We start from the raw sequence: 14,554 nt of genomic DNA on the forward strand, positions 1-14,554 counted from the left end.
CAAATGAAACAGGAATAGAGGAGATTTATCTGAAGAACACCAAGCTTCAGTCAAATCTTATCCATGGCTCCCTTTGATATATTACTCTTTTGATCAACCAAGAACAAAATGTCTCAAATAGTTTTGCGCAGTTTGCTCAAGATATTAAAAAAAATAATAATAAGGCTGAACTGTGCATTGTGTGTGCACTTTCAACCAAACTGAAAATACAAAGATATAGATTTACTGCATCAGAGTCACAGTCCACACAGAGCTTGACAAAATGAACACAGAACCACTTAGTGCCATCACTTTCATTAAATTCCAGTAATTACCAAGTCCTCCTCTGTGTCATTTGCATTGAAAATTATCTACCTGGAACTACGTCCAAAGGCAGACAATAAGATTTACAAATAATTCCACTGGCATTTTCCCCACACATGGAAAACATATAGTAAGGCTGGAACAGCAACAAACTCAGGGTGTATCCTCTCCTTATTAAGCTTTTAATCAAATCAGTATCTTTGAAGTCCTGAATCAACCACTGATATCGAAAATGATCCATTGTATTAGTTTGTAAGTATATGATCTTGCATATTAAATGCCATCCCATTTCTGTCACTCTACTCAAAGTCATCTTATTCTTTGTGTATGCTCTCCTTATCTATTTCTTCAGTAGCAATACCTCCTGATTTTTTTATCAAAAAGTTTTATTACTATAATCTTATTTTTTTCATTCGATGATAAAGCTATTTACTAAGTCTAGTTCTTCACAAGTTAGTTGTCAGCACCTTTGACACTAGTAGTTTAATCTTTCAGTGTGACCTGCTGCACCTCTCCAATTAGTTTCTTACCCACTAATACAATTTTTACACTAGAACAGTTTAATAAATTCCCACTGCTGTATCATATAAAATGCTTCAATTTAAAAAAAAAAAAAAAATTAGATCCACTAGTTTTTCTTTGTCAGAAAAACAAAAATCAATTATCTGATTAAATAGCATTATTAAGTTAGTCTGACATGATATATTATTGTATTGCATTTTATCCAATTTTCCACTTAGCTCCAAGTCTACAATTATTCTTTCTTTCAAATACTGTTCTAAACCTTGCACAGCTCTGAAATCTATCAGGCCCCTGTTTGTTCTGACCATTTTTATCATTTCTTGAATAGTGTTGCTGTGTTTGCTATAATACAACAACATTCCTGACAGATTTACAGAAAGACAGAATTTACCACACCCATGAAATGCAGATTCTTTCAGCTTTCTAGGATGGAAATGTTCATACCATCTTCCACAGATAAAGCACTTCCACTCCTGCCTTCATCGTTAATTTGGTGCTTTCACTGCCACCTCCTCCTTTTCTGAGAGTCAGCCCCCCCATATCAAATGCTGTATGAAATTTTTGGATGCAAACTGAAAAGGATGATTTATCTTGACTAGTTCTTTCTGCATGGCAGCCCCACTCTTTCTTTGTTCTTTGTTTTCATCTGATTTCTAAAGCTAAAGAAACTTTTACTATGAGCAACTTTTACTTCACTCCTGTTTTTTCTGAGCTCCAAACATATAGTTCTCTTGGCTGATTTTTCCTGCCCTTTTTCAACAGTCTCATTTTGTTTCTGTTAAACGCTTTTGATTGTTTAGTTCCCAAATGACAAGCGAAAAGTCTGTACATACAGACAAGCTCAGTCTGAACAGAAATTTCTTTATTTCACCTATTATTTTCAAATTCTATCTTGATTAAGTAAAAATGTTAATAAAATGTTATAATTTTTCAGTAACCAAGTTCTTAAATGATTTGCAAAGGGCTTTTTTAGTTGAAGCTGCTGTTTCCCTGCTTAAAAATCTCATAAGCCACAGATTTTAAATCACAATAGATGCTAGAAGCTGATACCCTTCCTAGAAGAGGTCCTATATATTCCTAATCAGTATGAGAACACTGCAGATGATTAACTTGATTAGATTTTCTCTCTATGAATATTAATAAGATTATTTAGGAACACCACTACACTCATTTTGCAGCACAATCCCCATATGAGAATTTTCTACATGTAAAGATCTATATTTAGCATCTGTCTATGCCTCCTATGGACACATAAAGGAAGGGAAGGTCATAGAAAATTCTGTGGACCTCTGGGAAAGCAGGAATTTGCAGCAAAATTAAAGGGAAAGCTAACGGACACATTCATGCCAAAAACCCCACAAAATCCTTTCAGAAGTTCCAGAGATTTTATCCTACTGACACCAAAGACATGGTCCACAGACTTCTGGGCACCGTTGAGGAACACTGTCAACAAACACTGGCAGGGAAAGAGAGAATTAAGGTTCTAAGAAGAAGAATGAAACAAGGATTGCTGGGAAATGTGAAGTCTTAATGAGACTAAACAAGTCATCTCCTATTTTGGTGCTTAAGCAATAAATATTTAAAAAAAAAAAAAGTTCTGTTCCAATAGTTCCAATAATAACTTTTTTCAGTAGAAATGCCATCTAAACAGTCTTTTCACACTAATTTTGCAGAAACAAAATACTCCAACACTGAATATTTGAAGCCTCAAAATCAACTGTTCATTGATAGAATACATAGAAGTTTTATTACTCCAAAAGTAATCTCATTTCTTGCTTTAATCTTTTTAGAATAGTAATTTTATAAATTTCATGAGGATTCAAACAGAACATAAAGTTTGAAATTTTCTTAAAATGATGAGCTAAAGTATTAATAAACCCAGCAATTTTTAATTCATATATATCATATGTTTGCTTTGATTTTTTTCCCTTGATATTCATTCTGACCTATATTTCATAAATCCAGATGAAAACATTTGGCTCTGGGAAATGACAAATGCTCTTGTAATACTAGCAGTCTAAGGATTAAAATTATGGTTTTACTTAAGCTTTATGTCCAAAATCTGTTCCTGAGCTTTCTGCAGCTTTAAAATCATTCCTCAATACACCAGCAACCAACAGCTAGAGATAATTTTTGAAACGCATGAAAACACTCACCTTGCTGTCTCCCTCCACTCCGCATCCTCTCCTTCACGCCAACAAATTTCATCAAGCTCAGTAAAGAGATCATGAGGAATGTGTTCTTCATCATCATCTTCTGTTCCAAGAATAAACTGCACCCGTTGTGATGGGGTATCTGGGGAAAAATAAAAAATTTAAGTTCAGAACACCATTTTTTTTTTCCCTGAGCAAGCAGATATCTAAAATTTCATGAGATTATCCAGACTCTTTCATCCATATCACTTGCTGTCACACAGAAAACATTATTATAGTTGTGCTGTAAGAACACTTATATACAAACACCTTCAGATTGAGACCTCTTTATTTACTGTAATTGTCTAGTCTGCTAATTAAACAAGCTCATCTAAAGATAGAATGGGATGTACAGAAGTAGTAACTACTGGAAACTGGAATGGTACCACAGAAAAAAGGCAGTGCAGATAATAGCATAGATAATAGCATAGATAGAGCTCCAGTGTTACAAAAACTACTTTGCCACATTATAAGTCTAAACCTACAGATCCAGCTCAGCTCACAAAGCTCATATACCAAATCTGCATTCTCTGCTTCACATAGCAGGAGAAGGAAACCAGAAGAAACCTCTCTAATGTCAATATACAACGGGAAACTTCAAAAATAATACATCAGTATCTACTACCCCCTGCCCCTTTGTCAACCATTTCTACACGGTTGGGCTGTTCCAGAGGAACAAAGTTTTTATCTCTCCCAACTCCCCCATTTTCTTCATCCTGGTTGTGTCTTCTCTTTACATTCCTATTACCAGTTATTTTTCTTCATAACCTTTCAGTGCAGACCACTAGATATATTTTGGTGGCATACTATTATTTTCTCATATCACTCAGAAAATTTCCAGAACTCATAGAACACTTTAATATTCAGTGTTCATAGCTCAAATGTTGTAAGTTGAAAAAAGAAAACAAGAGCAGAGAAGAAAAAAAGAAGGGCAAGGGCAAGAAGAGGGGGAAAGAAAGGGGGGGAAAGGGGGGGGAAAGGGGGGGGAAAGGGGGGGGAAAGGGGGGGGAAAGGGGGGGGAAAGGGGGAGAAAGGGGGAGAAAGGGGGAGAAAGGGGGGAAAAGGGGGGAAAAGGGGGGAAAAGGGGGGAAAAGGGGGGAAAAGGGGAACAGGGGAAAGGGGGAAAGGGGGAAAGGGGGAAAAGGGGAACGGGGGAAAGGGAAATATCTTATTTTCTTATTTAAATGCAAACCCCAAATGAAAAAACTCTAGATGAAACCCAGTCTCTCTGGAAATACATAGTTATTTTTTCTGCTAATGTATTTTAGATTTCTGAGAAGAACCAAAAGTCCTTTGTGAGAGCTGATAAGGACCAGGCTGCCAGTCAACTGAAAAATTGATTATCCAGTAGAACGACTCAGTGATTCCTTGAACATTGTTGAAATGAAGTTCTGTTCCACAACCATATTTGTAAGACAAGCTACAGTATTTTCCATCTAGCAAGTGAAGAGCATCACTGCACAAGATCCTCCAGCTCTCTGAATTTTGAAAAAACTGAGAAGATTGCACACATTGGATGCTAGTTAAAGAGCAAATACAGCACTGATCAAAAATAATTAAATGGGCCACTGATACAAGAGATTAAATTGAGCAGCAGAGATATCTTTTCTTGGTAGTAGTAGTAGTAACTTGCCATAGCAACGAAACACAAACAATAGGGGACAGTTTTCACCTGAGGTCTATTTGCTTAAACAGAGTGTAAAGATATGGTACAGTGAAGCCTACACCCTTCTGCACAAAGGAACTGAAACCCAGGAATAAATATGGGAGAGGGGGGAGAAAGAGATGGGCTCAGGTACTGCTAAGCTCTACAGCAGGGGTGCCAAACTCATTTTCACCGGGGGCCACACCAGCCTCGCAGTTGCCTTCAAAGGGCCAAATGTAATTTTAGGACTGTATAAATGTAACTGCTCCTGCACTTATAGTCAATTAAAATGAGTTTGACACCCCTACTAGAAAATGGAAATGTAAGGGGACTGCTAAGGGAACAGAAATTACTTTCGGCGACTCATTAAAGAACAGCAACAACCTCCTCCACTTTATCCTTTCTTTCATTACTCTTCTCTCTCAGTGTATAGTCCTCTTTTTTCTTTAAGACCATTTCAACCCCTTCCAGCCTTTTCTTTTTTTTTTTTTTTTAACTCTTTATGTTTCTCATTTCCACATGTTGGTACATTCTAGAGAAAGATAAAGTAAATACAAACATCAAGATTTGATCTGAGACTAGAAAGTACATTCTGGTCAAGAAGTGTTCAACTTGTTAAGACTATTTCCCAGAAGGACAAAATTCAGCCAGATATGAACTTGCAAAGAACAAGTGCATTATGACTAGTAACAGAATATGGAAAACAAGCTACTTTGGTAGAGAGCTGGACTGCAGTGAGAATCTGAGAATAAGCATTGCCAGGAACATCCTGTACTCTTGATAAAATCAGCACTAGAACTGATTTACAGCAACAGCTACAGTTAAGTAATAAATGAGTAGTGATGCACAGCAAAGCTGCAGTTCTATGACAGTTCTGATAGCCATGCAAATGCATGTGTTCAGCATAGGAAGGAAAGCGGGGAGGATCAGAAACCTCTTGAAGTCAGGGAGGATCAGAAACCTGTTGAAGTCAGGTAAGGAAACACCTTATGGCTGTGATTTGCTCTTACTGGGTCTTCTGTGTAACATATAGCTACTTGACTGACGAATGTGAAGAATCTATGTAAGTGACAAAATATGCACTAAATTCTCTTCTTCCTTATTAACACTCCCGTAAAACTAGCTGCCAGATTCTGGCCATCTTTGTTTGCTGCAATAATTTTTATTGCTGTCTGAGACCTGCAATCCACCTCAAGCTGGAAAGTAGAAAAAAAAAAAGTTATTGTTTTACTTCAAGGACAAAACCCTATGAGAATTAAATAGTAACACATTAAAAAAAAAAAAAAAAAAAAAAAAACACACACACAAACGAAACCAAACAAGCAATACCACTCCCCACACACCAGCTCTGTTGGTTCTACTTCTGAAACTGAGTTAACAGAATTACTCATGTGAGCAATGCCAGATGGATTTTGCTATTATTCATAGGAGTAATAAATACCAAATATGTCATTAATGTGTTATATGGAAAATGAGTAATATGTGATTCAAAAACAGTATGAAAGAATACTTCAATTGCTGACTGTCAAACTGTGATAACTTAATTCTCAGTGTAGAAGCATAATGTTTGCAAACTCGGACACTCAATGTTTTTTGAAGTCTAGGAAAACAGAAATTGGCTTTAATATTATGTGTCTATCCCTACTTCAAGTAGTATGGCCAGCATAAAAAAAAATCCTTCATATTGCTATTTCTAAAAAGAGTTGAAAGTAATCTAGATTAAGCTAAAAAAAAAAAAAAAACAATGAGTGGGACTAATTTGTTACTTTAGTATTTCTATCACTGCAGTTGTTTTATATCAGAGCACAGAGATATTAGAAGCAACGTGAATTTAAAATTTCACAATAAGCAGCTGATGAATCTCCCAAGTAAGTGGCTCCTCACCAACCAGTTCAGCAAATCCTCCAGGACCAGCTGGGACCAGGCAAAGTCTGGTACATCACAGGAGCAGGAGCACCATGAACAACCATCCATGCTTGGCTAATGAGCCATCTCAGCCAGGACAAGCTGAAGCAGCTTTCTGATCGCTGCGGCTTCACCAGCCCATAAGAGCCTTCTGCCCAGCTCTGTGTTATACCTGATCTTCTCTGGGCTTATGTTCACATCATCCATGCAGCACTCACACAGATATCCAAACTACCTCTGATACCTCAAATTCATTGTATACATGGAAAACCTGAGTATTCCAGGTTTTAAAATCTGTATGACACCACTGCACTGCTAAAAGAGTAAAAATGAGGACCTGGTGGACACCTTATTGTCAGAAGCACAAATTCACCCTGGGATTCAGTGCTGCTGAAAGGAAGCAACCCTGCAGCAACCTGACATACTGCTCACTATGACTCTTAAGTCATTAACATCCCTAAAACAAAAGCAGGGTATGGGCAAAAACATGCCAAAACAGGCAAACTGAAAGCCAGAACTGCTAATAACCTAATTCCCTGACGGCTACAGGGAAAGCTGCTCCCTGGAACAGCACTGAGTGCAGGCAGCGGGAATGGTGGCCAACATCACCATCCCGCCTTGCAAAACACATGTAGGAAAAAACTGTAAATGCCATTTCCTCATTTAAACCATCCCCAAGTGCAACTACAATTCTGGGTCAGGACTGGTCCCTCCTGTCTAAGCGAACAAGGTGAAATCAAGAGTTGGGGTGGGAGGTAAGAAAGCAGGATCATTCTCAGTCTCTCCACATAAATTCAGCCCAGCAAATAACCTGCTTCACTGCACCATTCAGAGTGATCCACATCTCCTGCTCAGTTCATGCCAGGATCTCTCCTGAGAAACACTGCCCTGTCGTCAGGCAGAACTGCACGCAATCTGTCCAAGCCATAACACACCGCAAGCAGAAACGCAGCCTTGAATACATATAAAACATATTCCAAACTTTGTCTTCTGCACTACATAAACTCTAGTAAGGGTGCAATAACATATTTCTGGTAACGCTATGTTAGCTGAATTGTTAGAACAGGTTTATATGTTCCTAAGCCTGCTGAGAACCTGCATCTAAGTTTAGTATTAGCAGGCTAATACTTCTTACTGGGGTCAGGAGAGGTAAGGATGAAAAATTACTTTTTCTACATTAGAAAACATGCTAAACATTAAAATGAAATTTACATTACAAAAGCTCACATAAGACAGTAAACATCATAGACAAGATTTAATCCATGCCTTATGCCCTTGTACATTCACATTAAAATGATATTTTTGTTTTGATTGCTCATGGCACAGGACAGGCTGCAGACAGGGAGTGAACTGGTTTAATACAGTTGACATCCTTTCAAACAAAGGGGAAATGGTGTGAAAAATGCAAGGGATCACAGAAAAGAAAGGATCGTTTCACACACAAACATTCATCATCCTCCTGTTTGTGTTCACCAAGGACTTTGCCCTTCAGCTCAGGAATCAGTAAAGGTAAGGATCATAAACTACTCTATTTTCATTAGAAAGCATCATAAGAATTAAAACACAATTTACATTACTAAAGGAAACAAAATGTACATTACTAAAGTACACATAAAATAGTAAACAGCTACACAGCACACTTCTGAAAATCTCTTCACAGACCTTAGAAACCATGTGTTCAGTTGGGAGAAAGCATTCCCTTATTTGCTCCTCCAGCACTTTAACCCTATATGTATAATCTTGTTTTCAGGAAGCTCTCTCTGCATTTTCTACACATTAATTGTTTCCATCACCTCAAGGCTATGACAAGTAATCTTATCTTTTGGATCTGACAATATGGACAATTCCGAAGCTTCAATTCTCTTATTTTTGCTAGACTCTTAAAACTGCAGTTGTGATACATTATTTTAATCCAGATTTGCTGTAATCTGTTCCACAGCTGCTCAGAGATTCAGATTTCCAAGTTCATCCTTCAGCAGACAAAGCTGCTGGGTTTTGGGAAGGAGAATTCTCTTAACAGGAGTACTCTTTAAAATAATTAAATCTGCCCCATTAATACCCCTTTAATGTCTGAGGTTAGCTACCAAATATAGTCAGATGAGTCCTTTCATTATACTTTGTTCCAGAGAACTCCCCTTTGCAATTCCCTTTTTTGCTTGCACTACCTTCAGACAGCCTTTTCTGAACTGAGCATACAGTCCTCTGTTAGGTTCCCCTCCAGGGCTGCTCAGTTTTCCTTGCCACATCCAATATCATGAATCACAAATTTAAGCCTCTTTAAATCTAGCCATTATTAAAGGCAGATTTCTTAAAAGAACTAATCAAACCTTGCACAAGCCCCAACAGTGTCTAGTCCTAGAAGATGCCACAGGAGGCTGAAGTCAAACCTCAGTCCTCAGAGCTGTGTTCACTTCACCATCATAATACCTGTCCTTAACGAGACTCTGCTGAGAGCAGAAGTCTTCCTATTCCACCCCATTTTAAAATAGAAACATAAACATTTTTAACTCATAAGTCCAAGTACAAGAGCGCTTTTTCACTAGTTACAGGCAAAAAACAGACATCAAAAAAACCCTGAAAATTGCCACTAAAATCCATGTACATACCAAGCAAGTGCAATCTGGTCAGCCAAGGTGCCCCTATGGACCCCCAGCACTGATGGAGCTGACCCAGACAGGTTATAGCCCTGCAGCCCTCCGGGACTGGCACCCATTGCCCTCCCAGCAAACAGCACCAGGGAGCTGCTCGAGGCTAGTTTTAACTTGCCAAACTAGTTTTAACTTGCATCAGTTCCCTAATTTAATTCACAGACCAGCCACAATACTTGCCCACAAGGAAAGCTGTGGAGAAGAGGAGTTTAAAGGGGGCATGAAACTAGGGTCTTAATAACAACAGCATTTCAGCTGGGAACAGTAAACCTCTTCAATAAAGCAAATAGTATTACTGCATTTTTAACTAGAGTGGATAATTTCACTGGATTTCTCCTTTTCTTCCACAAAAATATGAGGCAAGATGGTGGAAAACTAGATCTTGAAATCATTTAGCTCACAATTTTTACTACCCAAAAAAAGCCTCTCCATGAGCAAGCCAAGTAATCTGCAAATTATGCAATTCACAGGCACATCATTATGGCAAAATGGAAACATCTTGTACAACTCCATCTCATGAAGAGGCAACAGAAAGACAGCGAGAATGAGGTGTGGTAAAACGAAAATGAAACATGAGTAACTGATCTGTGCCCCCAAAATGACAGGACTACTTTTTATTCCACTAACTACATATTCTACATGTTATTTGTCTACAAACTCTGAATCTGCATACTGAGAACACTTGGGTTATTTTTGAAAAGTGACAGTAGGAGATCAAAAAAAAAGCTCATGAGCTGCCATCAGAATGTTCTAAAAAAAATCTATTATCTGCAGAAACTTTGCCTCAGCAAGTAGTTGGTACAGCTTTCCCAGCCAGGGTTCAAAGGGATTACCAGGAAGCTTCCAGCCACGGGCATTACAGTTTAATACAGGTGTGTTTCTAGCCATGTTGATACAAAGAAAACAGTTTAAGAAATAATTGTTTTTCACTGGATAGGAACCAGGTGGCACCTGCAAAGCCCCGCAGTACTACGTGCATCATGCAGCTCCTTGAATGCAGTGATAGCAGAACAAGATCTGCACCTAAAGGAACTTCACAGATGAAGTTATAAACCATACAGTTATAAATTAGGACAAAAAATAATGCTTCATCCCATGCTTGGTTAACTCAGCAGTCTGTAGCACTTCATGTCTGAGTATTTCAGGCCTTTACTTCCAGCATCTGTTATTCAGTTGTTGCATCCTTGGGTTTTCTTATACCTCCTTTCATACTTCACTGCTTCAAAACACTGCTAATTTATTCTCTTGTATCACAAAAATCCTAATGTATTTTTCTTACTTACATCAGAGCACTGTTTTCTGTCAGCTGGTCTCACAGTGCTTATTTTCTCTATCTTTATTCTTGCACCTGCTCGTTGAAATGTTTTTTCTTTCCCCTCCTCCCCCCCAGTTCCCAAGAATACAGTCTCCTCCTGTTCAGCAGAAATGCATTAAAAGGTGTCTATGAAGAGAGGGAGTTAAGCATTTCTGAGTGTTCAATTAAATCAGAATGATTCATAAATTAAGGGACTATTTTGCATCTGCTCTCTTAGGTAGCAGAGTCCCTCACACTGAGTTACACATCCAGAGCAGGAAGCATGTCTGTCTTCTTTGCAACCTCCTTCAGTCTCTGGGTGCTGTTACAAGCCTGCGGTCATGGGGAATGGGAGTTATGAGGTGTTGTTGAGGTTGAGTGGATTCAGATTTAGTGTGGGAAGTATCTGTTGCTCCCTCTGTGTAAATAAAGCATAGAAAAGCTATGCTTACATTCTCTCTAAAGGCAACGCTTTTCTCCCAGCAGCACAACAACCTGTCTGAAACTCCTATGAGGAAAATGCATAATAAAAGGAAGGATGTGGATGTGGACTACAATTAATCCCTGTATACTTTTGCCTGCCTGCTCTGACTGTACTTAACCTCTCCATCACTGTATAATTCTCATATTCACCTTCACAAGGAAAATCCTTTTCACTGTTATCTATGTGATACCACATTTCTGCCTGGATGGACAGATGTCAAAGCTCAGTCAAACTCTGGTTCTCTCACCAAACTTCCAGGAGTCAGATACCCAAGGGGAAGAATCCTCACATTTTACTACTTTGATATTATTTCAGGGTAGAAAAATCAGATATTTCCAGATTTTTCTGAATGTTTGGTAGTTCTGTCTTTGGGTCCTTCTGAATTGTTATCACTGAAGCATTTTGAAGAGGATCTTCAGGATTTTGGATCCAGAGAAGACTTGTGTGTTTCTGGCCCACATCCTGTCTGTCCTGGACTTTACAAAAGTAATAATTATGTGATGTGACCTACAAATCCTTTCAGTGGTAGGTATAATACCTTTACAAGTGATAATGTGATTCACAAAAGGGCAATCCTATACTTATTTCAAACAAGTACACCTGTAGACAGGTGCTTTGAACACCAACTTACAAATGCAACTTACAAATGCACTTCAAAACCATCTTTTTAATATTACTGCTATTCCACTCTTGGAGCTCTCTTGAACATAGACTGGTTTTCATTTAACACAGAATTGCATTGAACATTGTATTGTATGCACAACTGTCAAAGACTATTAAGGACACATTCAGCCAGCTAATTTCTTCTTCTTTTTTTTTTTCCCCTTTACTTTTGACATTAGGAAGGACACAAGCCTAGATCTCCAGAAGTTCAAAGAACAGAGCTAAGTTCTCAGCCAAAATGTGTCATATACTGGCACTTAAATAAAACCAGATGACTCAACAGAAGACATTGCTTCATAGTTTAAGATATCTCACTTCTTGGCTGATGTAACTTTCAATTGTTTCTTTTTAATCTGACATTATATGTATATATGCATATTCTTTTTGAAAAATATTTTAATAATTTATGAACTTTGTTGTTTTCCAAGAAACTGGTTTCAATATCGTATTGGGTCTTTGTACATTTGAAATACATTACAGACAGAACCACCACAGCCAATTTTTTCTTCACTGTTCAGTGTTCAAAACATAACTCATATCTAAGTTTGAAAAAATCTTGACTTTGTTTCATTCTCAATATAATTCATTGTGAAAAAATGAGTGTTTCAAACTCTTTACAATATACTTAGCCATCAACACTTAAAATCTGCTTGCTTCAAAGATTTCTACATATATAATACAAACTTTGGATTAAAAAGAAGTCTTATAATTAATATTGTATAACCTGAAATTACATTGGCACATTTCTCTCCTGATTTAAAAACATTCTTCTGTTGTACACTGACTAGCTGTTTTCTATACATGCTTCCAATATATTTTCAACACTTACTAGAGCCTTAGACATTCCAGCACACGTGCTTTTTATTTTTGAACAGCAAATAATAGTGTCATGTTTTGAGACAAAGCTTGACTAATTTATTCATTACTACCTTTTTCTGTTCTCTGTAATGTTATTTAATTTAAAATTTTGAGCGTTTCAGGGAGTTTGCATCACATTCATTTACTGAAAGGTACTCGTTTCTGTGCTCCCAAGTCCTCGAAGACTCATCTCACAATGGCACATTACAGTGCCATGTAAGGACAAAGACAAGCACAATCTGGATCACAGTTCATATCTGATCAAACACCGCAGCTTCAGTAACATCAGCGTTGTTACAAAACTAATTGTAAAGAACCACAATTCATCTACGTTAACGTTTTAGGGGCAAATACTCCAGAGCCTCTCCAGTCTCTGCTGGTGCCATAAAGCACTCGCCCCCTCTCAGTGGTGGTGCAGTCTACCGTTATTAGAACACACATGGACAGGCTCCTGCAGTGGCAGAAATTACTGAGGTTTCTCATGTACTGACTGCCACTTGCTGCTGCCCTTCTCCAGAGGAACAAATCCTGGCTCTCCAGCAGAGACTGGAGTGGCTCTGGTGGGTTCTCCAAAACCCTGCTGGTAATTGTGTCTAAACTATAACAAGACAGAGCATGCATAATCATACTGTTGTTTATTATTAAAAGATTTATGCAAAAATAATATTCAACTTACCAAAAGGAGGAGACTCTCTCCCATCTTCTAATCCTGAATCTCGCTCTCTGTCTCTCTTTCTGTGTTTATGTCCACGGTGCCTATGGCGTCGGTGACTTTTTCTTCCACCTAGTGGCACGTGAACTCCAATGAACAAAGTTCGATGGCCTACAGGTACAAAAAAATTACCTTTTAAAAAAGGGCTGTGGCAACATAGTATTAACCATAATCACATTAATTGTATAATAATTATTATAATTGTGTCATTATATAATATTGGTTATTCTAATGCTAATAGTTGTAAAATTATTGAGTACAATAATGATGTTGTATCATCACAGATGTACAACTTCTTGATAAAGGACAAAACTGCAGTATTGAAGTCCTTATGATGTAGTGCCAGATTTGTATTTTTTTTTCTTCCAATTTGCATCTCTGTGTGTGAACTTTCATTAAAGCCAGACAGGTGTTCTGTAAAATGTCTTCCAAAACACTAACATGAAGAGACACATGGACCTCTTTGCATTGAACATTTGGTAAAGTTGCTGTTTGCTTTGTGTATACGGGAACTTTACAAAACTCATTGCTATTTATGGGCGAAAACTTGACAGAATGCTTGTGGGAAATTCACTGAAGGGAGAGAGGAAAGAAAAAAAAAAAGAGAGAGAGAGATTGATAAAACAATAGAATATGACAGAAGCTGGACTGCAAAATCCCTACACAACTTCACATCATAAACACATCACTGGTAGCTTAGGGTGCTTTCATTTCTTCTAGTTTATTTTGTTTAAATACATAAGAAGGCACATGTTGCCATGCCTGCCACCACCTTTGAGCCTGAGGAATTTTATCTTGCTGATCAAGCCCAAAAGATTTAGCTCTCTTAGTTATGTGTACTAACAGGATCAGGGCACAGTAAATCATTTAGAACGGGGAGGGCACAGGGTAAATGTACAGAAAATACCACAAAATAGAACAAATGAGAAAGGAATCATGACTCACTACATGCAGGTCTGCTACATTTACTCAGCAGAAAGACACAGTCCAGATTACTCATCTCAAATAACATCTATTTTCTCCTTGAAATGAGCATAACACAGCTAGTGGATAATTGCTGCTTGCTGTAATCATTCAGCAGTGTCAATCATCTGAAAAAGGTCAAGAATATTAAGCTAAGGTAGCACGTGATCTCTAATCCCACGGAGACTCCAGCAGGGGCAGAAAACACAGCAAGGCAGCAATTGTCACAATACATCAAAGCAATTCAAGGCTGACAGGAATTATCTGCAGAGGCAGGGCTAAAAAGCTGGAGAAAAGGCTCTGGACACCACACGAATTACTTCCCCAGCTTTGATTCAGAAGAGACTAGAAAGCTGAGCATCGGG

The 14,554-nt window shown here is 38.0% G+C and overlaps 1 protein-coding gene across 3 annotated transcripts in view; it reads right to left on the reverse strand.

Moving 5' to 3' along the window:
- Positions 1-14,554, reverse strand: part of SLC4A10 (solute carrier family 4 member 10) — a gene marked incomplete at its 5' end in the record, with an annotated part of 156,155 nt that overhangs the window by 74,436 nt on the left and 67,165 nt on the right. For all 3 annotated transcript variants that reach the window (XM_080346341.1, XM_080346340.1, XM_080346339.1), the window contains 2 exons: positions 2,982-3,120; positions 13,191-13,337. In XM_080346341.1, the coding sequence (XP_080202467.1) occupies positions 2,982-3,120; positions 13,191-13,337 (286 nt within the window). The remainder of the gene's footprint in view (positions 1-2,981; positions 3,121-13,190; positions 13,338-14,554) is intronic.

The sequence above is a fragment of the Nesoenas mayeri genome, assembly GCF_963082525.1.
Source record: "Nesoenas mayeri genome assembly, chromosome: 6".
Lineage (NCBI taxonomy): Eukaryota > Metazoa > Chordata > Aves > Columbiformes > Columbidae > Nesoenas > Nesoenas mayeri.